This window comes from Amia ocellicauda, chromosome 7, assembly GCF_036373705.1.
Source record: "Amia ocellicauda isolate fAmiCal2 chromosome 7, fAmiCal2.hap1, whole genome shotgun sequence".
NCBI lineage: Eukaryota > Metazoa > Chordata > Actinopteri > Amiiformes > Amiidae > Amia > Amia ocellicauda.
In genome coordinates this window covers 33,445,647-33,472,119 of record NC_089856.1, presented here as the reverse complement: position 1 = coordinate 33,472,119, position 26,473 = coordinate 33,445,647, and the positions used below count along the sequence as shown (strand labels likewise).

General features: G+C 36.9%; 1 protein-coding gene across 2 annotated transcripts in view; it reads right to left on the bottom strand.

Annotated features, from left to right (window-relative positions):
• LOC136753305 (calsyntenin-2) overlaps positions 1-26,473 on the bottom strand; it is a 201,561-nt gene that overhangs the window by 109,339 nt on the left and 65,749 nt on the right. Inside the window, exon 1 of one of the 2 annotated variants that reach the window (XM_066709291.1) lies at positions 110-147. The exons of the other annotated variant lie outside the window; for it this stretch is intronic. Within the exon in view, the coding sequence (XP_066565388.1) occupies positions 110-128 (19 nt within the window). The 5' untranslated portion in view covers positions 129-147. Of the gene's footprint in view, positions 1-109; positions 148-26,473 lie in introns of those variants that run through there. 2 annotated transcript variants of the gene reach the window in all.

Genomic DNA, 26,473 nt, shown 5'->3' with positions numbered 1-26,473 from the left:
AAGGCGAGTGGTGTAAATTAAGATGAAAACCGATATTCAGATAACGTCTCCTTAAAAAATGCATTAAACCCATCTCAGACACTCACATTTATGATCTTCCTGCACTCACCCCCGCCACCACATCCCATCCACCAGTCTCCTATCCACCAGTCTCCTTTACAGCTTAGCCATTCCATATCAAAGATCATGCATCCGAAAACACTGCCATATAGCGAAGTAAAAATTCCTAAAACTGTTTATTGGCATCAGTTCCAAAGACAATTCAATTGACACACAGGGTAAGATATACGAAAGGATCGTACAAGTTTTAAGAGGTGTAATCCTGTCACAAACAAGTCATAAAAGTGCTAAGAAGTGCAAAGTGCTAAACAAGCACTGTAGAAAGCAGGTTTTAAACTGTCACAATCAGCAATCCTTTCAGAGGCAATGTGGGCAAAATGATGCAACCCTACCAAAATCATAAGTCTACCTGTTCCTGATTTGTTCTTATCAGCCACACAATTATTGAGCTATTGGATGGTGTAAAAGCTGATCTGGAGCCTGCCACCCAGAGAAGCAATGCTACCACGTCACCCTACAGTGGTGAAACCATTATCCACCCAGGGCACCAGGGCACTGTGGCAGTATTTGCTGGTTTCCCAGTTCACATTCTCCCATGTATTACCACTGGTGCTAAATGCTTTTTTGAAACAAATGCATACATTTCCACATCAAGCCTTGAAAAGAAACTGATTTAGAATTTCAGGTTTCCACGTCTTGGGAGCAACAGACTTGCACTTTTAAAACCTACCGCTTATTCCAAGCATATTTAGAGAAATAGAAGTCACATCCATTCTATGATTGTCCAGCTGATTTTTGATTACAACTTAATTACGAATTTCATAGCAAAGCATCCTGGGGCAACCAATGAATCCTTTGTTTTTGAGAAGTCAAATATTTAACTAGCTGAAAGAAAATAAATATGGAAATGGATAGCAATTAGGTAAATATACTTGTTTTAAATAGTTCTCAAAATGTAGCAAAGCTCATGCAATTATCTCGGTACATAGGATTTTAATATTTACTTGTGCTGTGAGTGGCCTGTTACTACATCTAACCCATAGAATCTTAAATAACATTTAAGTTGTGAGTCACAAAAAAAATTATTATACATGTGATGCGAATGTTTCACGCAGAAACATCAAGTGTGTGCTTCCCCGTCATGACGTTTGTAGAATTGATTCAACCACTTATTTTTAGTGCATTTTCCAGCAGGAATTCAAACACCATGACCTTCATAACTTAAAGCACACAGTAGATTATCCACATATTCTCTTGCATAGCTCCAACCAGTTAAGAAATATTCTTCAGTGCCAAGAACAAAAAAGAAGCAGCATTTGTAAAACAGAAAGACAGGAGGGAAAAGTATTCAATGGCAACCTTTCAGGCCACAGGTAAGGGAATATATATGGCCAAATTGACTCTAAGGATCTCGAGGCAGTATTGTACATTGTTTGATTGATGAGGAAGTAATGAGAAAACGTACACCTAAGCCTGCCCTGTAGCAACAGAAGCAGTGATAGAGATTCAGAAAAATATTAATTTGCTGGTTGTCTGACCTTTTCAATTGAGTTTTCAAACATTTTCATTTGTACCATGTGTTTGTTTAAATCAATCTTGTTTGACTATTTAGCAGTGATCTATAACATGTAAATATCTATATACATCACCACCAGCCTCCATCGATCCAATGCTGTATGAAGGCCTCCCCAAGATGTTTCCACTTGCTTTGATCTACAGCTTCTCTTTTCCATGTCATGTGTACAAAGTTTATCATCTCATCTCCCCATCTTTTATGTGGTCATTTCTTGGAATGAATTGGATAGCTTCCTTTGTGCATCTTTGATTAGTTTTTCATGCAGTGTATCCGTCCTAAATTAGTTTTTTTTTTCCATAAATGCAAAGAGTTATGTTTGGCACAATCCTAACACAGGACATCACCCAAAGAATACCATTCCTACTGTGAACATGGTGGTGACTGCATCATGTTATGGGGATGTTTCTCATTGGCAGGGACTGGGGCACTTGTCACAATAGAAGGGGAAATTAATGGAGCAAAGTACAGAAATGTTCTGCCCTCTACCCTGCAAGAAAGATGAAACTTTGACAAAAGTTCACCTTTCAGCATGACAATGACCTAAAATGCAAGGTAAATGTCCTTCAGTGACCTAGATCTAAATCTAGAACAATGATTAAATATTGCCATATCTAGGTGTGCAAATACATACATACACGCATACCCATACACACACACATACCGCACTGGGTCATGTTGATTGGAGGGTCCACATTCATATAAAGAACAGACACTGCAGTGTTTACCAATTCACTAAAATAACTATCTTCCGCTACATACACAGATCAGCCATAACATTATGACCACCTGCCTAATATTGTGTAGGTCCCCCTTTTGCCGCCAAAACAGCCCTGACCCGTCGAGGCATGGACTCCACTAGACCTCTGAAGGTGTGCTGTGGTATCTGGCACCAAGACGTTAGCAGCAGATCCTTTAAGTCCTGTAAGTTGCGAGGTGGGGCCTCCATGGATCGGACTTGTTTGTCCAGCACATCCCACAGATGCTCAAATGGATTGAGATCTGGGGAATTTGGAGGCCAAGTCAACACCTTGAACTCGTGATTCATCAGACCAGGCCACCTTCTTCCATTGCTCCGTGGTCCAGTTCTGATGCTCACGTGCCCATTGTAGGCGCTTTCGGCAGTGGACAGGGGTCAGCATGGGCACCCTGACTGGTCTGCAGCTACGCAGCCCCATACGCAACAAACTGTGATGCACTGTGTGTTCTGACACCTTTCTATCAGAACCAGCATTCACTTTTTCAGCAATTTGAGTTACAGTAGCTCGTCTGTTGGATCGGACCACACGGGCCAGTCTTCGCTCCCCAAGTGCATCAATGAGCCTTGGCCGCCATGACCCTGTTGCCGATTCACCGCTTTTCCTTCCTTGGACCATTTTTGATAGGTAATGACCACTGCAGATGGGGAACACCCCACAAGGGCTGCAGTTTTGGAGATGCTCTGACCAGTACAGTGAGGAATACAGTTTAGATTTACATACGCCTGGGCTTTTCTCAGTGCTGAACTCTACCTCATTTCCTGGAACAGCCTTTATTTCACATTGCTGAAATAGATGATTAAACCTGACAGAAATCCATCTAGGTAGAAACTGAAATGGAGCATGTTACAAGTGGAGACAGGAAAGGGAATGTTAAACAGGTAATTGCCTATTTTGAACAGAAATAAACACTGTGGAAAAACTCTGGAAGCATTAATCCATAGTGGGAAGAATAGGTATAGGTGAAGAGATTCTATGAATGTCAACAAGATTGGCACATGGTACATTCTTACTTCAGATATAATAAATATATAGTACTATATACACTGAACTGGGAAGTAGTAACTGAATGCTTACATTAGATCAATATTCTAAGCATACAGTAAATGTACATGTTCAGTTAATTGAACAATGATGAATTTAAATTGTTTTATTACTTGAACTGTAAATATCATATTTTGACATTTGTATGCTTAGTTGGATGTGCTGGCTGGTATCAGAAGGATACATTTTTCCAAAAAGAGATGTACGGCTGAAATGACAGGACTGGGACAGAATTTAAAAGTCAATTCTTTGTACGCCAAGAAATACAACTATTTCAACCCTGCTAGCTATCATCCTGCTGTAAAAAAATGGAACGGAGCGAAGATAGTGAACATGGCTTTGACCTTTTGATGCTGCAATGAGAATTTCTTTGAGATTTCGACAGTAATTAAACTTGGACTTGCAGATTCAACTTGACAGATAATCAAGCGCTGCTCAGATCATATGAAATACTATTAATCCCTGACCAGCTGCTTTTGTTCCAGTTATCTTCTTATTATACCAAATAGCTAACCGAATGAAAGGGACACAATGTGAAAACATTATGCTCCAGTATTACCAAAGAAAACATTGGCTACGTCTAATTACAAAATGTAACGTCAGCGGATAAGGTCAACAGAGAACTGATGATGAATACATTCCTCAGATAAAAATGAAATATATTTGAGCAGCTTAGTCATTATTGCTACCAAAAGGCAAATACTGGGCAGAATATTCTATAAGCAACTTGTATTTTAATCCCAGGGAAACATGTCACTTTCACTTATTTTTAGTTGCGGAAAAAACGTGACAGAATAAATGAAGATATCAGGTGAAAGTGAAGCCGTGCTCCTCTTCTTTGAACCTTAAAGATCCTTGCAAATCGTAAGTCTACATAACCTCATTCATCTTTTTGCTTCAGAGAGCAACATGACAGAAAGTGGCACCTGTTGAGAGGCCCAGCTCTGATTCAGAGCATAAGATGCACTAAAAGGCATCTGCATACACAACATGATAGCAGTGTACACTTGGGGTGAGTACATGGCTACTGAAAACTGAAAATAAAATCTAGCTGGAAGTCTCAGCAATCACAGAATTTCCTGCTGTACCTCAATACCTTGTGTGGTAGAGAATCTACAGATAGCCAAGTAGTATATTCTGTCGTGATTGACTCTTGGGTGTATATATAAATACCCTTTAGGGGGTAATAATAGTATGAATTGCCAACCAAGTCTCCTTCTAGCACTGCACAAATTAATACTCTTCGATCTTCTGATTTCCTGACACGAATTTCAATTACATATTGTATTCCTTGTTCCTGCCTTTTTTCTACTGCTGCAGGAAGACTGACGATTATCAATAACATACATAGGTCTCTATGCTAACAACAATTACAACAAATAATCATGCTTGTAAATGTTAATTAACTGCTAAAATCTAAAATCAATTAAAATCAATTAAAATCAATTAAAATCAATTAAAATCAATCATTTTCTTTGCTTGTTGTATTTACAGATGCTGTGTTAAGAAGCAGTGTTTTGGCATATATAGATAAGGTAGTCTTTTGCTTGAAGCATCTTTCCCGAACAAAACAGTCTGCTACACAACATTCCTGTTAGTCAATACTACTTAATGGAACTTTAACACAGCGTCCTTCAAAATTGTAATTTTTTGGTTAAAAAGGAAGGCCTATTTAAAAACCAAAAAAATACTAACTTAAAATCAAATATTTATTATGAACACTTTTCAGCAACACAATTTATGAGGCCTTATCACTGTGATTTGAGATAATGGGCTGAAGACACCAACATCTGCCTTATACAGCCCTAGTACAAGTTTTTAAAAAAATAACTCTTACAAACCTAATAAAGGCCCTAGCCAAATTAGATTAAAAATTTATAGTGGAATATTATGGTTAGGACTACGTACAAATCAAAGCTTCATAAATTACTAATGAGTGCTGCAGTTTCCATTTTGTTGCTTTTACTGTGGGGTTTTATGAAAGTTTGGTCAAACTAAATTAGTGGAATATAACTCTCTCTCCCTTTGTCCACCTTCCCTTGCGAGAGCGCACTTGGTGTATTTCATTCAGAAGTGCTACAGGAGCTGCGGAGCTAAAACTGAATGACAACATACTGAGAACTGGGTAACAATTAAAGCTCATTATTATCATTATTATTATCATTATTCATTAAAACTACATTTGTGTAGAAGCAGTTTCTTAGAAATACCCATGATCACAATTAGCCGTGTTTAAATATTTAGCCTAACTTGCAATGTCTGGGCCGTCTTGGCAATATATACAGCTTTTTGGCAACTACAGATTAATCCCTACAAACAGAAACATACAATTCAGTGCTGCTTTAAATACCGTATAGTATTAAGTACAAGTTTAACTACTTCTCAAGTGAGCAATCAAAACTATTAGAGCATTTGATATCAATTTAATTTAATCTGAACCTTCAGCTGAGCATGTCAGAATTGTGTAAATCAATAAAGAGTAGTCTCACACGTCTTGAATGGTACAAACAATGAGATTGCTCTCCACATTTTTTTTTTTTTGTTCAATTGGGCTCTTTCTAAGCACTTTACAATCGTCCTGAACCTAATCCTCACTGATCATAAGTAATTCTGCATCAATAATACAATAAATAACAAATCACGGCTACCAGGAGTGATTACCAGGTTACGCTATTCAAAAGCAGATTCATAGGAAAAAAAGATATCAATAACTTAAACACATCTGTGATAGCACATCGTAATCATCCTGCTAGAGGGTTTTAGCTCTGCATCAAATTGTAAATGTGCCCACTTTATATGACATCATCAAAAACTGGGCACCAAGTCATGATGTTAGATCAATATAGTCCTGGTGGAGATAAGAAACGTAACAGAGCATGTTCATGCACTGCTTGAGCTGAGAAGGCTACATTTGTGGTGTGGACAATATACATACCAAATATAAGATGTATACTGTACATATCTGGTATTCATATTTCATCCACACCACAGCTCAACCAATGCATAAACATGCTCCTTCTTCCACAGAGGATGACAACAACCCCCTCATCTTCACATCAATACATCATACTTCTCATCTCCAATGCAAATACACAGGCACATTGCAATCAATTCCTGGCACACCTCTGCAGCACATACTAGCCTTTCATTGCACACCAGTGTGTTCCAAGAAGGGAATTTGATGTTTTGATTGATGTAAACGAATAAGGCTAACCATAGTAGAACTGTAAACTGTGTACAGTCACAAGGAGACCATTTTACCTATTACGCTTGTTTGATATCTAGTAACTTGAGGATAGCTGTATGTCAAAGAGTAGTAAAGGGCACATTATGTTTCTGTTTCTTCAGGAGGAAAATAAAAGAAGGTTATTTTCCTTAGGCATTCTTTGCCTAGCAGGTACTAATCCATAACTGTGAATCTGAATTAGACTACTGCAGAGGACATCAAAATGGGTTTCCAGCACAATGTGGGTGCACCAAAATCACTGCTAACAGTCACGGTGAGTGAGTGCCTGCTGTGAGATCTTCTCTCAGAATGGGGGTGAGGTCTACAAGGGAATTTCATCAAGAATAGAGCGATGCAAGAGATCTAGCCCAGTCATTACAGATTACATTAATTTCTTGTTTTATATCAACATTTGGGTCAGCAATTCCAGCGACCAAGCATGCCAGAACTCTGCTTCTGTCAAGAAAATTGAAAATTCTGCAAAGGCATATTCTTGTTATCAGTCCACGTAGCTGCTCATCTTCTCTGATTTGCCTTCTTGAATTAAAATCTACTTGGCTGAGAAGGTCACAACCTAATCTATTTTTCAGCATTTCTTTGGATTAAGTTTGTGTGAATAACTAGATTCTTATCCTGCTATGTTTTCTGGAAATGAACTGGTCCCGCATTGATTGCCTTTTTTCTTCTTTTTAGTTAGTCTTTGAATGCAATGAAACGGGTTCTTGACCTCAAAGGTGGAGAACATCAATGCTCGTTTATTAACTGTTAATAATATTGGATTTATTTATCTATTTTTAAGTTCAAAAAGAGTGTTTTACTTCTAGTGCTTTAGTCCTAGGGTTGCTGTTAAACAGAAAAGGAAGACAGACATTAAAAGAACTGCATGTTGGATTGCAATGCCATTTTTGTTTTTGTTTTTTACACGATATCTCATGAAGCAGCATAAAATGGATGGATATAATGACATTACATCAAAAACACTTACAATACTTATAATTAGTAACACTTAAATAGTGTGACCAAAATTAGGTCGATCTGGTACATTTGTTTAGAAAGAAAGTTAGCCTTAATTGGTTAAACATTGTGCCCTGTCGATTTTAACATTTCTTTTAACACTGTCCTAGAACTGCAAGCCTGTCAGCCATCTTGCCTATTTGCCAACTTCATTGTGCAGAGCGTAGTCTGGAAATATGACTGTAAAACTGCTGTGGTTCAAATATTGCAAGGATTACAAGTGCTGCATAGTTTTCCTCAAGCAGTAGACAGTGACATTAGTTTTCAAATCAGTTACGATGTTACTGCTGTAGGTATGAAAATGGTTTGTGCTTCAGAAGTGCGGTGAAAATAGGAGGGTGAACAAAGCGATTCTGTCACTCAACCGGAACATATGACACACTCCTTCCCTGTTAGTGCATCCCACTGTCCCCGCTTCTGCTTAAAAAGCAAATAATGTGCCGTGCCCATAAGCATATTCCTTCATCTTTTTCTTTCATTCAATTAAAATGCATCTAATAAGTAGAAAGAGTTAAAAATGCCCACTTTCACTCACATTTGGGATATCCAATCTACCAAAATAAACCTCAAATAAACAGTCCATATATTTTCTTCATATTTCTTTGACATAAAAAAACAGAACTGAAGAAAATAGTAATAAATAAATAAATTTGGTTCTTCCTGTATCAATGATGCTTTTATCACTTGCTGACAAACTGTCTTCTTGAAGGGGAAAGCAGTTAAATGCAATTTTAGTGGATAATCAATTTTAAAAGTAGCAGGACACACATTTGTGGAAATAAGAACTTCTCTCCAACCAGAAAATTTTGAGCAGATTGTGAACCAAAATGGCAGCTTTGATTCATAATTTATCTCCATACGGAAAAGGATGATAGAAGAATCTTTGGGCTGAGCAGATAGGAGCTTTGAAATAGGATTAATTTATGAAGAGTGGGTTTCTGGTGACAACAACGTCGGGGTGGCCAAAATAAAAGTCAAGACGAAAGCAGTACAATAACTGCTGAAGCTGAACTTTCCTAAATGTTAAGTTTTCTGCTACACATAACTTCACAACCCAACATCATGAACTCACCTCACTTTTAAGAGAAATGAAGCAGTGCAGAACGGTGTTTAGATATATGACAACAACTAGAGTCAAAACTAATTTACAAACAGTCACAACTGGAAGTGGAAAGGAAACAAAACTGAAACAAAAGGCTCAAAAAAAAAAAAAAAAACATGAACATGAACGGGAGAAATCAACTACTCTCTTACAAGCGGAATGGATCCAAAGACACCGACATCCTCAATTCCCAGTTGTGTACTTTATACTTAAGAGTGTCAAAAAGGTAAGGGAACTGCACAAGGCTGACTGCAAATTGAAAACTGAATTTAAGAAAAGAAAAATGAAACACCTTATCTAGCTTGTGAAGTAAGTCAATTTCATGGTACCTTACGCAGTTAGTGGAAGTGTATTATATATTTAAATAAGGGGGGGGGGGGTCAAGTGCTTTGATCCCCATGGCTCCTGAAATAATTTCATAAATATCAGAATAAGCTTGGTCCCTTTGGCCATGTTGTACTTAAAAGTTGTGTAAATAAGATGCATCAAAATTGTAATCCTTTTAAAAAGTGAATGGCTACCTTTTGATGTCAGAGCCTTCTTCTAGATAGAGCTTTAATACATCCTTATCTTGTTAACCTTGTTGCAGCTACACATAATTGCAAGTCTATGAGGTTTAGGTGGTTTTGTCTTTATTTAATTTAAGAGACGAGAGGGGGGAAAAAAGAAAGAACAAACAAACAGATTGGAGGGATTGGGAGTCTGATCCGTGCCATCAGACCCTGACCTCATCTGATCTGTTCTTTCATGTTTTTCCTCCTTTCAATAATGCACTCTCAGTGAATTATAGCACATTAGAAAATGGATTTGCCTCCTACAGTATACCACTGCCTTCAGTAAGAAAACAAGACCCACACAGTGAAATGATGCTCCGGGCTGCTGGGGGTTCACGCACTAACCAGAGTTGCTGTTAAACTCTCTTCCCAGTGAAATAATGTATCTTCACTCTTTACTTGCAGTTCCTCTCAAAATAATTGGCAGCATATACACAGTGGACCATGTTATTTCCTCAGTATGAAATAAAACAAAGCCTGCACATAAACGATAGCCCATAATTGTCTTCCTTTAATTATTATTGTAATACACATAATGCGTGCCACTTAATCATTCTGTGATATATAGATGATCCTACACTAATGCACCTTTCCTGTAAAATATTTCAAACTGGTAAATAAACAGCATTAATCAATAATAATGATTGAGACCAAAATGCAAAAACATTATTTTATTGACTGAAAACTCAACTTGTATCTCGTGCGTATCATTGATGTTGAGCGGAGCAGATGTGTTTATATCTTAAAAAGGTTTCAGCTGTATTCCTAAATAAAATGCACCCCAATCATTGTCAGATTTACTATTCTCCACTTTCAGATATGGTTTCACTTATTTACTGTTTAATATTCTGCAACTGTTTCTAAAACATTTCAATTGGCAATTAAAAAGAGCTGGTGGCTAACTAATTAGCTTTACCACTAAATGATGTTCAGAACCAGCAGTTTTGATAATGGGGTAGAGATCTCAAGGGAAGACCACCTGTGCTTTACACTTACCTATCAGTCAGATGGACAGAGATAATGGTGAGGGATAAAATAATAATAATGTACCAGCAAATAGGAAATCTCATGACAGGGAATTGCAGGGGATTAAAATAGCATCTTTAAATTAATTTACTTTTCTATAATCCTGGCTTACTAGTTTGCAAGTAAAATGATCAATAATATATAAGAACATTACAGAGTTAAGTATTCCTTTTAGTCATGCTTAATTGTTCTCAATTAGTATAATGTTGATTATTCAAATATAAAAAATGTGTTATTAAGGGTTTTAAAAATTTTACTAGCATAATGTTCATTAGTCTTTTGGAAAATTGCTTTTTGCAAACCAGTCAATGTTCTCATTTCTGATAATATTCAGGTTTGTATAATTGCAAAACATAACAAGAAGTGCATTTGATTCACCCATTGCACAGATAAGAATAAAAATAAAGTAAAGCAGTTTTAGGGGACTTCTGCCGTTTTAGCACATGCACTTTGCTGACTACTGAGCTAGGAAGAGGAGCAGCCAAGTGGGAAGAAATTTAATTAAAATGGTTTTATCAGTGCCTAGTACTTTTATTTAGATCCATGGCTTGTCCTTGCTACATCAAACTTTTTATGATCATAAAAAATTAAATATTGAAATCCCATACTGCACCAGTCCCATTTCAGCAGCATACTGGTTAAACTTTGGAACTGTACAAAACTATAAAGTCATATATTATTCTACATGTCAATACAGAATCCACATCGCCGTTAGCTTGAAAGCCTTGTCCATGCTCTGGCTTTCTCGTGTTTGCCTGGCAGCCATGGTAAGCGTTTCTTCATTCTGTGCCATGGCCCCCTCATGACTCCTACATAAACTCTTAAAAAGGCAATTTCATTTGTCATACAGGCTAAAGTACTGTTGCTGGAAATCTCAATACATCACAAGCCGCTAAGTAAGGTATGGCAGTCACTGTTAAAGTACCACCCCAGGATGCTTTCAATTGTAGTCTTTCAGAGTGACTTAAGGCTTTTATCCATTGTAATTCCTTCCACAGGTGGCCCTCGCCAGTTCAGTCTAAAATAAGCTTTCCGGGTTTCAAATTGTACAAATTTTTATTAAACAATATACAGATTTTGATTTTTTTTAAATCATGTTATTATTTGTACTATTATTATTTTTTAAACAACACAAAGATCTACCATGAAAAGTGAATATATTCGGATTCACTGAAAAGGACATAGTCACTGCATTTTCTCCACAGTATATACAACGTAGGAGTTTCTGTTCTAAACCATTCACTCAGAATGGCAAAGTATGATCTAAACAGAAACATTAACAGTGAATCTTCTATAATAGGCTTAACAACTAGTACAAAATGAACAATTAGAAGAAAGGCCTCTTAAAATACTTTTATTTCTGAGAAAAGTAGGTATTTGACGTCTGTAGTAGGTGGTGAATCACAGAGCCAGTCAGAGAAGCAGCATTGCCTTTGCTCACGGCTTGAGTTGATGCGCAACTTGTTTGATTCCTTTCAGAAAGAAATGGTGCTCTGCAGTCGATCCATCTCTGCAGCTGTGTCTCACCCACACAGACCACTCAACTAGCTTTGCAAGATGTCACTCTCTTTTGCGGCGCCAGCAGCACGGTTACTCCTACTTGGAGCGGTGTTGGTTTAATTGAGTTACTCATTTGTCTTTAAACTGGGAGGGTAATAATTTTATTATGCATATTCCAAAATGCAGATTGCACCACTTTCCTTATCCAGCGTCTGTCTCTGTTGCTCTTCGCAGATTTGTCTTAGGGCTTAAGAGCAGTACAGTGCCTATTTATTTATTTACTTTTTAAGGGGTCTGAAAAGCAACAAGCAAATTTCATACTGTACATGACAGCCAGCTTGGGTTTATCAGACTCGCATAGCTGTATGTACCTGACCCTCGTTTTTATCTGGGCGTTTCCAAAGGGTCCATAATTGAATTAGATGTGTTCATTCTGTGAGCAGAACTGTTGCAACTCTATGACAACGCTATAGCAACTGTACTCATTTCACTTCCATCCTAAGAAAGATTTGAACGCAGGTGGCCCCAGCAGGGAAGCTTGAAAGGTTAGCTTGCAAAACCTTCCGAGACACCAGCTACCGAGCAATGTCCCAATGTGTCAGAATTCACCTCTGTTGTACCAAGCTGAATCACAATATGAGCTGCTTTTACAACAGGCAAACTTCAGACATACCTAAAACATTCCTGATTCAAATAGTTTCTATAGATAACAAATCTTCAGGGACATCTAAAAGCAAAAGCAACATATTCCTCAGACAAAAAACAATTTGTATTGCTTTTATTTTATTCCCTTTTCTTTTCTGAAAGCATTATGAATGTTCAGAGCTATAATGAGAAACTGCACTCAGTTTCCCATTCATCAAATTGCTACTGCTGCTTTTTTTCCCCCGTAAACAAACCCTACGGAGGTTGAATTTGCTATGTGGATGCCGAAACAGCCGAGTGATTAATCTTGCAGGACCCATCAAATCTTATCAGCCTTCACTTATCTGAAAACTGAAATATTCAATTCCATTTCCTATACTTAAACTTTTAAAGAGATATCTATTGCTGTTCACTGATGATTAGCAAAGCAGTTGTGAGTTGGTGGTATTTATGTGTTTCTCATTAAACCAGATTGAGCGACAAATAATCAGTCTGCTTAACATATGGCTTTTATCCCACTTGGAAGGCTGATATTGGTAAACAAGCAGATTGCATGGGTTCTGTATTGTTTGACATGAATTTGAAGCAGTTTCCTTCAGCTTGTTTAATCTAAACATTTCATATCACACAGTACCTTAACTCTCCTCATTTTTATAATATTAAAACAATGAATGTCTTTCAAGGAACACTCTTGGTTTAGATGGCAACTTCTTACCAGTTTATCATACCTTCTATAGCTGGCACGTGGGTCTATCTTTCGATTAACTTGTTGTCTATGACGCCGGACCTTTGGCAATGACATTTGGAATAATGCAATAGAGCTGTCCTGACTATATATCTAAGTTGGATGACACATAATGAATGGTGTTTTTCTACCCTGGGCTCTAGCCCTCTATCACGGTGTACCATAAACATCAGAGTCCATTATAAGTGTCTGCTGATAAAGGCAGAGATGAATATCCTACAAATTGCCCCTTAACTATTATCTATCTAAGTGTGACATTGCACTGATGGGGCATAAGCCTTGATTCTCTCACACCTTCTTTACCTATCATTGCCTTGAGCTGCATTTAGACTCGAGAGACTTCCTGTTTTCTGATTGTAGGCTATCATCTTCGGCTAGTTTCCCAGCTCTCAGAAATAGGGTTCTGGCAACATATTGCTTCAGTATAAAGCCCATTTCACATAATTTCCTGTCCTCAGATTTGAAACTCACCCCACTTTGCACCAAGATTAAACTCAACTAAGATGACTAAGCTAGCTCACTTGAACTGAAGGGGTTTTCGTTATAAATCTTGTTTGTGCAATCATGAGCTGCATTTACAACAAACACTAGAAACATGCATATATGTGTATGTATATTAACAGAAGATGACACATAATAGTACATTAATAAAGTAAAACATCAGAGGTGATAAGCTCAGGCAAGCTCACGTTACCTGCATTCCAGCTTGTAGTCATTTAGATCAGTTATAGCATATGAATGATATTTATTTCCCATTATATCAAATGTAAACAAACTTCTATTAAAAGAAAACGGGTTCTAGCAGTGCAGAGGTTGCATTAGAACGTATTGTGCAGGGGTTGAAAATCTTACACTATACTACAAAGCCCATTGCTGAAACTTCCTAGTCCAATTTCCTCCAAAATAAAAATAAAAATAAAAATAAAAATAACAAAAGTAATTATTCTGACAGATGCAGTGTTATTTCTGACTCAGACATAACAGTACCTTGAAGTAGGTTACATTATATTCAGGTTGCATAATACATATTTTTAAATAATTTTCTCCCATATACACTTTTTCAACATTATCTTCCTCTAAGCAGATATAGCATGGTCTTTTAGCTCACACACACACACGCACAAACGCACACACGCACAATTCACAGTGCTTTAAATTCAGGAGTCCAATGGATGTTTTTCTTGCTTTAGCATAAATTGTGGTGATGGCACTAGAGAGCAAATGGCTTTGTGGATTCTTCATACTACTCTTCTTTGTGTTGCATGTACAAGAATGATAATGTACCTGTAATGCAAGCAAAGTGACACGAGATGTTTACAGAGCAAAATGGTGAAACAGATGTAATGTGCAGTGGCCTTCAGTAATAAGAGGGATGTTTGTTTATGTATTTCTCTGCTTTGATGGCTCAGCCGAAAGTACAGCTAACGAGTGAGCGAACTCCATTTCGGAAAACCAGCACTTATTGTAACATTAAGAGTTAGACTGCAGGCAGGAACACACGATGAGATTCAAGCCATGTAAAAGGACAAAATAACCCTGTTAGAGCTTTTAAAAAGCTTGTAGGCGATACACAACCTCATTCCATCAGATAAAGGATGCAAAAGCTGCTATGTTTCTTCTATTGGGGCAATTTTGCTTAATGTACTGATCTGACATGACATTATTGTTTTGCACTTGTCTAGTTAGCCTGCAGAGGAACATATTCTTAAGTATTTTCTTCCTGGGTTCCACAAGCAGTAATATTAAAAGTAAAAAATGTGATCGAAGTATCTTCAATCATTATTTCATGAACAAAGTGCAAAATTCTGAAGGCAACATAAAAGTATACATCTGAGTGAGAAATCAAAATATAAACAGTTGCAATAAACACAAAAATATTTCAGATGAAGTTCCAGTTTTCCTGTACTTCTCATTCTTGGAAACACCTACCAACCAGCTATGAATGGATTACTCTTAATTTAATTCCATTCCCATGGCAATTAAGTGTTCAAATTCTGCCTTTAGACAAGTTAAGAGCTGTAGAAATGATTAAAGTTGTCAGATTTTGTCAACTCTGCCAAAAAAAACTTCCTCAAAGAGTTTAGCATCCTTATACACTACTATACATGTAAATAATCTGCATTAATGGATATGGAATTAGTGTAGACCATATGTAACTGCAAACCAAACTTCTGCAGAACCAGTAAATATTTAAATGAATCAGTGTTTCTCAATCCGTGCGAGGTTGTATTTCATCAGTAGGTTACCCATCCCATTGTAAGCACAAAGACAGAACCTAAACCATAAACATTAAACCATTCCCAAACTGCAACTTAGGTTCGTCAAATTTTCTAATTTCTGATTTTCCAATTTTGTCGTGATATCCCAATCTCTTTTCTTCAACATCCAAGTCCTCAGTTAATACAAATATGGCAATTAATTAGGTTAGCTTTGTTCAAATGATCAAATTTCATTTTTGGAAAGTATTTAATTGTGCTTTTCCTTAAAGATTCAAATCTTCAGTTTATACAGATATGGCAAATAGCCTGTTAGTCTTTATTCTGAATTGTCATCCTGCATTACAGTGTTGGAAGTAGAGCCCACTACTAAACTAAACACCACAAAAGGTGGTGAAACACAGATTTCACATTTGTAACAACCAAGATGATTTAATTACACTCTAGATAACAAGTGGACATGCTTCTTGGCCCTAGTTCAATATCAGTAGAGCACGCCATATAAAAGTACTCGAATTTAACTTTTAAAAGCCCATTCATATACTCAATGTCATTAATGTTTAGCCTACATGATTTATTTCTATCAAAAGGGCAATTACTCCTTAAAATGTGAATTTAGTGATTATACAATTGTGTTAACACAATGCAAGCCTGTAAGATAGCCAGTGGGCATGTTGGATGCTAGATTAAAGGAAAAGGAGCCCAACAAACTCTCCAAGGATCTTTGCTATTACCTACAGTGTTTCATGCTAGCGAACACAAAGACAGAAGTATTTAATATAACACAGGCAAAAACACCAGTAAGTCCCTATAACCCCTCTCCTGGGGCTTTATTTAGCACGGACATCGACTGAAATCATGATGGGCGCATGCTTATATTTCCATTACATAATGTAATATCCTCACTTGCTAGGTAGGTCATGGTGACTGGTCATCAGTACATCAATGCAACCTTAATATATATTTCAAAAACAAAAACTAATTGTCTAAGGAGAGCTAAGCTGAGCCTTCCATGAAGCTTTTGTTTCTTCTGCCTATAGTACAGAGTGCATAAAACAAGAAAAAACAACAATATTCCTCGGAAAGGATTATTATATTTTTAATATTGTTATTTGAACATATGGAGCCAATAATATTCCATACATATGGATATTTGTTTTTAACTGAAGAGTCTAAATGTCAGTGCAACAATTACTGTTCAAATTAAGAATACTGAATTTTAGGAAGATTGAAGATATGACAAGGAATCTGTCAGCAGGGAAAGCATCTAATTTACGAACACTTTCACTGGGAGGAGGGAAACTGCTCATAGTTGCATGTGCTCATTGTTACAAGCATTTTTTAAAGCAGGTAATCCTGAAAATCTATGTAATGTGGTACTAGGGCAACCAGGGGTGGTACCTGTATGCAACTAGAACAGTGCTCATTAAATCTCGTCAATCTTGTTAAGGTGATTAGAAGTCAACATCCACCTTTGCATCAGGTAACATGTCACACTCCCTATGCGATTCCATTAGCACTTTCTCCCTACTCAGCACTGACGACAATGGACAATAAATTGTGCAGAACACACCCTGCTGTTCGCAGCCAGGCTCTGGTTGAACTACATTTACACACCAGAGAAGATACATGAGCTGTCATCCCACTAATCAGCCTTGGAACTTTATATTAATCAAAGGATCAGCATTGAGGTGCATGTCTGGCGAGTCATCCAGATGGTAACATTCCAGAACATTCCCCTGGCATCATGGAGAACAATTTCACAATTATGAAGTACTAGACTACCTTCACAAACGTGTTTCAATTACTTCAATTCACATACAGCAGTCCCTTTTTTCCTCTGCTCTCAATTCCCTACAAAAGGTATGGATGAGTCAAATCAAATCAATCAAACTTGGATTACAGACATTTAAGCAAATATCCTCAATTGCAGAGCAATTTCAACAAATAATATAGGAGGCGGTAGATTCAGTGCTCTTCTCAAATAAGAATACAAAGGGCCCTGTCTATTGCTTCTGTGTACCATCTAGAACATCAAAATGTTAGCGAGTACAACAGTAATGCAACATTTCAAAGACGACAAAAACACTGTAAAAGGTAGCAGAAGGGAAAGCATTTTTGTCTTGTTAAAATCATCCCCAAGTTGGTCTTTTTTGCAACTAATCTTAATTATATTGCTTTAAAAACCTTAAAAATAATTAATCATTCAAACCGGATATTATTATATTAATGTTTCATAAACAAAATGCCACATTGGCATTTACTACCGTTTCAGCAGTGTTTATATGATGGATATGACATTGTATCAAATGTCAATCAAGACGCAAAATTTGAATGTCGTGTCAGCAGACCTTTGTTAATTCAGACTTCTGTACCAGCACCTTTTACTTTCAGCATCAACTTTTGAAGAAATCTAGACATCTGATGTTTAATTCTAAGAACTCCAATGTGTTCTTAAACAAATGCAATAACTATTTCTCAAAAAAACTCAAAGAAGAAACTGGCTGAAAGCCATAGAAGTATTATTAGTAGCATTGCCCTTTCTTAAATGCTCAAGGATGAGTGACCTTAATCCATTGGAAGGCTTATTAATTTTATGCAGACTTGCATACTATATAAGATAGCCTGTCACTTCCATGACCCTCCTTTAAAAAGTGTCCCAATCTGCTAGTGATGCAACCCAAGGTCCACATTTGAACCGTTTACCACAGTACTGATGCACACTTTTTAAATCTAATTAATTTTAATCACTGAAATATGCAGGCAATCAATTCTTCCCCATTAACCTACACCCAAACTCAATGCACAGACAGTCCTGTAAATACAGAGCACAATAAATACAAAGCACAAAAAGGGAAGCTATATCTGCTCATTGTATAAGCATACAATAAATATACAATTGTAGTTGGATAATGGAGTTTATACAACTCAAGAGAAGAATGGACCAACATCTGAAATGTGTGAGCTCACCGATTCATTCAGCACAGAAAAAAACAAAAAAAAAAAACAAGTATAAACTGCACAGCTGAAGGCAATTCCACAAATCCAGTTTAAGGGGATTTCATTAAGACGGGGGAATAAAAGGATAAAGTTATAATATAAACTGTATAAAGTCAATTTACATTATCTCTTTTGTTTTAATAAAGTCCCCAACCCGTTGAGTAAGCATGAAATCACTCACATAAAGTCTGCATATGGAGGGTAAAATCCTAATCAAAATTCTATTAGAACCACAACATGATAAATATTTAATAGGCTGGCAAGTTCACAGCCGCATGGAGTAAACTGATGCTGCCTGAAGTTCAAAGTCCTGTTAGCATCAAAAGAACTGCAGGTTTGAACCAATTTTGTCCAAAAACGTCTAAATGTAAAGGAGAAGAAAATAAAACACACACTTGAGTAATGTTATAGTCATTCATTTATGATTAAACATTGACCAAATGATGACACTAAAATGAATTCTCATTCCATAAAATCATTTCCTTTCCATGCATGCACAGTTTGATTAACAATCTCAATAAATATGTTTTCTTTTATTAACAGACTAACATAAAACAAAAACTAATTAGGCACACTTCTTCATTCTTTGCTAACAAACAGACCATTTTTTGTGTTCATTAGTATTCTTGTTTATTTTTATTTATTTTAATTATACACACAAAACATAATTTATTTTGGTTTTAATTAACAAGAAAATACCTTATTTAAGTGACACTCAGAGCACAAGAACAAATGAAGACAACAGCTGGAAAATTAAGATTTGTTTCAATATAGCGTCTTTGTACATGAAATCAACAAGCTTTGTTGTCATTGTCCATACGGCTCCGTTGTCATTCTTCATTAAGCCAAACACACCACACCTCGGAAGATGCCATCTACAAAAAGCACTTTTCAAGTATACAGATTGACTGAAACCAGGTTTAGGGTTCGCTGATTCATCCAGTCATGATCATCACTCATTCGAGATACAAGATGTATTTAGTACAGGATAGGTAATTACTCACAAGTCACAAGAGGCAAACTTTGAAGATCAAAACTCCTTGGTTTTACAGTAAAATCTATTTACCTCGAGTTCCCAGTGATCCCAATTAAACTTGACAGTTTGAATAGAATAACTTTCATTACAATAGGAAATACACAAGTGTCCAAAATATAACATGCTTAACACAGTCCGACACACCATCCATAAAACACAAGGATAGCAATAGTACATGAGTGCCATGTGGAATGAGGCAACTCATGTTAGCAGAAGCAATGGATGTTAAAAAGCTGGTCAATTTCCTTGCATTGCCAGGACCAAATAATGTAACGAAATAAATCAATTTAGTGTGAGTAGACAGAGGATTATGGTACATTAATAGATCATGTCAAGAAATATGCATCTGAATCAAACATTGGCCAGACAGCATTTCATTTTTATTCTCCTACTTTTTACAATTCCTTGCAGTTTGGAAAGGTAATATGTTATTCAAGCCAAATTCATGACACAGCCTTCATGTTGGCCTTGGAAAGATCAGGACAATGTGCATCAATCCTAAAACACATCAAGACCCAAACCACTTCTATTTATAAGATTAAATGCCTACGGGTCTAGGATGTGCAGAATCCCACCGTCCACCACAAACCATACCTGGCAGTTCCCAGCAATATACCAAATGGCATAAATTGGGTTTGAACCATCAAGCTGAAGGCTATACCACTAGGACTCATTCTACATTTCACTGAACACGTGAGCCATGCAGAACTATTGGGCAGATTTTAAAAGATGCATTTCATGTTTGTTTGTTTGTTTTTCTCTCCACTTAATATTTTAAACTGTTAAGGGAGTTTAGTTGCTTCTAATTAAGTTCCAGTATCTGGAAAGCAAAAATCTATAAACAACCCCTTTGTGATCTTCCACTGCAATCTATTTCTCACAGTGCAATGCAGACAATTTATATGTACTCACTTTTTTTTTTTACAAGCTTAGAATCATTGCAACCTACCTGAGAACATATCCTGCAGGCAATCCACACACATATTGCTGTGCTGCATTTATTATCTGTCCAGAGAGGAGCTGAAGAAATGTCTAGCAGAGGCCAAGTCGAAAAAAAAGAGTGTATGAATATACAGGGGCTGCATGTCAGCACAGTTACAGTACAACCTGGAGAGGAGAGGCTTTTCATTTCTAGTCAGAGCTAGTCTTTTTCAAATGCTTTGCTGGCCTACAGTTCTTGATCTAAAGTTGGTGCAAACACATTTAGGTTATGCGGGGCTTAGTCGACCAAGCAAGTCTGAAAATAAAAAAGCACACCAGTTACGCTGGGAAATGCAAAGCATCTAATATATGAAGTACAATAAATAAAAAGACGGTGACAGAAAATCACAACTCCTGTCCTATAACAAATTCCCAGACCAGTACTAAAGCTATCAGTCATGTTAGGCGAAGACTTATTCAGTTTTATTTTCTTTCACTTTAGAATCCAAAAATAGCTATGTACTGAGGTTACAAAAAGGAAACCATGCTGCTGTATGCCAGGCACAAGCACATAACTTCTTAAGGATCATTCAATTGTCATCTATGTAATCCCTACAAACTATGGACCCAATACAGCATTAATGACTCTGAGCAGACTCTGTCAGTTCAGACAAAAGGTAAACAACTTTCCTTTAATTAGCTGAAACCAGCATCTTTGCACTTCCCACAGTCATCCAGCACATAAGACAACCTGCTTGTTAAAACACGTAATTCCAGACCTGTGAAAGCCCTCGTTAGAGAGGAAATGCCAAAGGAAGAATGAGGGCATGGCTTAGCAAACTCTGTCTACATTTCACAAGCTAAAAGTGGAATGGGCTGGAGATCGCCAGTGAAGAAAAAAAAAAAAAAAAAAACTTTTTATCTTCTTAAAGGAATACAGGACTCCCTATTAATACCAACTGTGACACTAAACATTTGTTACATATAAGGATATTGAGGAACTACTGTAGTATTAGTCAGTTTCCATTTGTAGAACTGCTCTCATGGATGTTGAATGCTTCCTTATTACAGTCATCCCTACGACTTGTTGCCGACGTAAGACTAGACGCCATAATGCACTGAGCAGGTGCAATGGAGGGGGCCCAGAGTTCAACTTCTGCATTAAATCTATCACCTACACATCAAAGAGTTAGAATGCCAAAAACAGGAATGATAAACTTTATAAACCAGGTATAATTTTAACCATAAAACAGTAGGAGAAGGAAAGGGAGAGAAGAACAGACAAGACCAGCTAAAAATAACCTGACTTTTGAAGTGCGGTGGCATGCACGAAAATGTCTTCACTTCATTGCCAAGAGTCTGTAGAGTGTTTTTTTCATGTGATCAGAGTTCAGGTCTCTGAACTCCTTAGACAATTATGATTACAGATGATGAAAAATGCTTTTGTTTTCAGTTCAGAGATAATTATATAAACACCTGTGTTTCAATGCAATTATGACGCTCAGTAGCTGAAACATTCATTTACAGATTCTGAATAAATGCAAAAATTGCATTAAAAAAAAAAAAATTATATATATATATATATATATATATATAAATATAAAATAATTGTAATTCATGATATAGTTTGAATTACAGGAAATGGGTAAATTATACGGCTAGAGAAAAGGCATTGTAGCAGTGTGGCATTCATATTTCCTTCACCTCCACAGAAAATGTCAGAAGCAATTCATTTTTTATTTTATTAACTTAATATCCACCATTACATAAAAAGCTATATATAATACTGAGTGCTGACTGTAGCAAACACATTTTGGTATGATAATAGATTAAATATATTCTGCTTGCAGCATTTATGGTTTAATGCAATTAATCTTGCAGTATTTCACTTCAGAAATATGAAATATGCTGAATGCCACATGGAGAATAGAACAGAATGACACAGGGCTGTTTTTTTCTGTCTTTTGTCACCATTGATAACACGGATCCTGTTTATTTCATAACTGTTTGGAAACATATGGTTTAACCCTTCTCCAGCCTCAAGGCTCTATGATCCCCTCTATCCCCCATCCCAAAAACAAAAATCAGTCCAGGTTTACAATCCAATCTTCAAATTGTTGATTTTAAAATCTAGGTCATGTGATAGATTAAAATGCAATAAAATGCAGTTCAGATTTAAAAACAAATGATGAGGTGCTGACTAGAAGAAGAGGAAAAGAAAAAGGATCACAGGGATGCCCAAGGAGGGGGACAAAGATCTATGATTATAATCAGATTATAACCTGGAGCTGTTATTCTTAAGTTCAATATCAGCATACGCCAAGACACTGTTACAATTAGATAATGTAAAAAATTATATTTTGTCCATAATCAAATTTGTGTTTGATACTAGCAAAAACAAAACGCAACACATTAACATCCCTTTTTTTCCGTACTCATAAGTCCAACAGGGTGTCCACAAAGTATTCCTCACTTGAAAACATGTCCCATTATTTTGCAATTTCCCTGTAAATACTGCACCACATCAACAATGAATCAACATTATACAGGTTATGCAGCACAGCAACAGAAGCTTTTTCCCCCTACTCAGAAGCATTCAGGGAAAGCATAAAATGATCCCCTTATTTATACAAACAGCCATCTTGGTGATAATACCAGATCTATTCTGACTGCATAATATCACAGTGGGAAAAGGATTTATACATTTTCACAAAAGAGGATTTGGGGCTTTTTCTCTTTTCACTTGCCAGAGTTGCATCGCTTCTTTAGTTTTGATTGGGCAAGGTTTTTTGGTTTCGTATTTTTAGTTTTTTATGTAGATATTTAAAAGTGCTTTATTTAAAAAAACTGACAATTTCAGTGTCGCAAAGGTTTTCAGAAATATGGGTGGAGTTTTTTTAGTTTTTTTGTACAGAATTCTGTGTGCTAAACATTTTGGGATACTCTAGAATTTGCACAAAAAAAGATATATATATATATATATATATATATATATACAAACAGAACATATTGTTACTACAGCACCAGGGAAGGGGAGTTAAAATAAGACCTCTATAGCCTTGAAAATGAAATACTTTTCACATATTATAATAGGATTAAAAAAAAAATTGCACCGGTTAATGAAATGAACACTGTCCTTCAGTCTTGCTACAAGACAAATAAATATATTATTGTAAGGCATGTGCTCAGAGTATAAAAATGGACACAATAATTTTTTATAGCCCTTTACCAGCATCACACTTCAGTGCATCCATCAGACTAAAAGACCGCAGCCAAAGGCCCAGGTGTATTAATCTGTTTTACAGTATTTACCTTTCACAGCTATCTTTTCTTGATTTCATTGTCCAGATTCAATACGATAGCCACACTTCCAACCCCCCAGCACAATACGTTTTGGCTGCGTCCATCCTTTCAATTTACTTTCTTAACCCAAGGCAGTCCCTTCTTATTTATTGGCATCTTCAAGAGCATTAGCTAGGTGGCATGTCTTGCTGCTTTGAAAAGGCATCTGTAGTTCACAAGAGCCTGTGAATTATGACCCTGCAGGAAAAGGGTTTTCAAAGAGCATTCTTGAGAAAAGCTCTCCTATCTTTTATCATCTTCAAACATAATTGCACACTCGCTTTCAAAACAAGAGCAAATGTGCATATTAGACTGCGTGGATTAAAAGCCTAGATGAAATATGATTAATATATTCAAGACTTTAGTGAGACTCAACACTATTATATATGTGACAAATTTCAATATGTATACAGCAGAGATCTTTAGGTTTGCATATTAAAGCTCAGGGGTGTAATTTCATCAAACACTTAAGTGCAGGGGGGAGGGAGAAGAGGAAGAAAGGGGGAAAAAAGGCCAGTCTGGTGGCATCTCTTTCCTGACAGTGAAATTGTTCCTCCGTTCCACTCCCCACTGCCTCTGTTAAGGACACAACAACCTTTTACTTAAAGCATCATCCTTAGTTCTCTATTATTAACTTAGCCCTAACCCAATAGCTAAAAGACAGTGAAAGCAAACCTCTCTCAATTGAGCATGATATTTAATACCTTAGATAGCCCCTAATGAAATCTTGAGGGTGTCACCTTAAGAGGTTGCCCGAAGGTAATGTGAGCACATCTGTAACACGCAACAAGTTCTTCTGTGCTGTAATCATATCCCCAGTCGGCTTCAAGGTTGGGGTTCATGATTATTTCCAGCACAATAAAACTTTGCTAGTAAATCAAAAGGGTAAATCTGTGTCATGGCTCATGGGAAACGAGACAATCTTTGTATAAATCAAGAAGGAAACAAAATGCACAGCAGCAGAATACTGTCAGTAAGTGTACACTGCATGCAACACTTTCAGCAACCAGGGAGCCAGATAAGATGCATTTCATATGCTCTGGGATTTCAGAAGCATTTGGCAGACTACAGAAAATATCAAATTCCTGCTAAGATGCAAATATCTGATCTGATGGATGAAGAGGGCAAGCTGAAAACTAAAATCAACAACAAAAACCATCCTATTAACTACACATTTTGTCCACAGATAGAAAAAAGGTTTAGATAAAAACGGAGCTCATCACTTCTATATATAATGTGAACCAGTAGGCACAAAGTTATAGCTTCCATCTTCAGATAACTTGCATAAATCAACTAAATACAGACCAGAAACCTGTACCCATGCAGTCAATAATCTGGACAGAAAAGATAATAATGCCAGAAGGATGATCTGCATAAACAGAAACTAACAACAGCACAGAGATGAGGTACCTAGGATACACCAACTTCACTGCTAAGAGGCTTTCAGCATTAAATAAACTCAAACACTCCCATTTTGAAAGGAAGGGCATATAAACAAACCAACAGGGTGGAAGTAGAAATTTTTAATCTAAAAACTTAAGACCATAAAATAAACTTTGCCTTTTAATGTTAGAAGTTAAAATTGAAAAATGTGGAAAAGCTCAGCATGCTTCTCAGGGTCAGGTGAGGTATTTTCATCTTGGTCCAGGTGCTGGAATTGAATTTCACTTCTTATAACTCACAACACAGATTTTCATGTTTATGACGTGCAGTATTTTATTTTGATACATTTTAACATGGCAAGAAAAATCCAAGCTTTTACGGTTTTATCCACTGCAGAGAATACCTAGTCTCTTATTTCAAGCAGTTTTCCTCCTCTCTTTTGTTCTTAGTTTAATCCTGACGAAAAAAACAATGCTCTAAGAGTCTAGGTTGTTCATTCTCTTGAGCTCCACGATTTCACACACTCCACGATAGACATATGAGCTGCCCGCTGTACATCAAACTTTGTTTGATTGTGAAAATTGAGGGAGAACACAAGCCGTGACTTGGCGAGAACAATACAAAGCGATATTAATAATATTTAAACAGAAAGGTCTGACTGGAGGGACAGCTACACATTTGTCAGTAAAGTGAAGGACCCTGGCTGTTTTCCATCCATCGCAGCTCAATTTTATTTAAGCATCTATATTTCATGTGTTCTTGGGAGGAGAAATAAAAAATAAAAAAGTCATAGTTTAACCTTGGGAGATTTTTTATTGTTGGAATTCACACAAACCCCTGTCCCTCTGAATGGCAAACTCACTTGGAAAGTTTAACTGGCTGCCATCTATTTCCCCTTCTTCAATCCCTCCATTTATGAAACTGTTTATGGTTAAGTGCCCTGTATCCGACAGGGTTCAGCACCCACACGAGGGAGCGTTTCACAAACAATCCGTCACGAGCACAGCCCGCTCGTTGGTGTGGATGTCATACCTGACAACGGCTGTTGCAGCCCCCCCCCTACAACACATTGCACTACTCTGGCTAGCTGTCATGCCTCTGAAGGTATGTAATAAACGTGTTTGCACCGTGCGTCTGGCAGCACAGCCAGGCGTGAGTAAACCGAAACACCTGCTGCAGCTGCACCTCCTGCAAAGCACTGCCAACATCTCTTTAGCTTCCCTGAAAAATGTCAATGATGCACTGGTTCAATGATACTGACTGTCAATAGTAGGAGCAGTACTACTCTGTATTAAGAATTAAAACACTACAGAGAAGACTACGTGGGG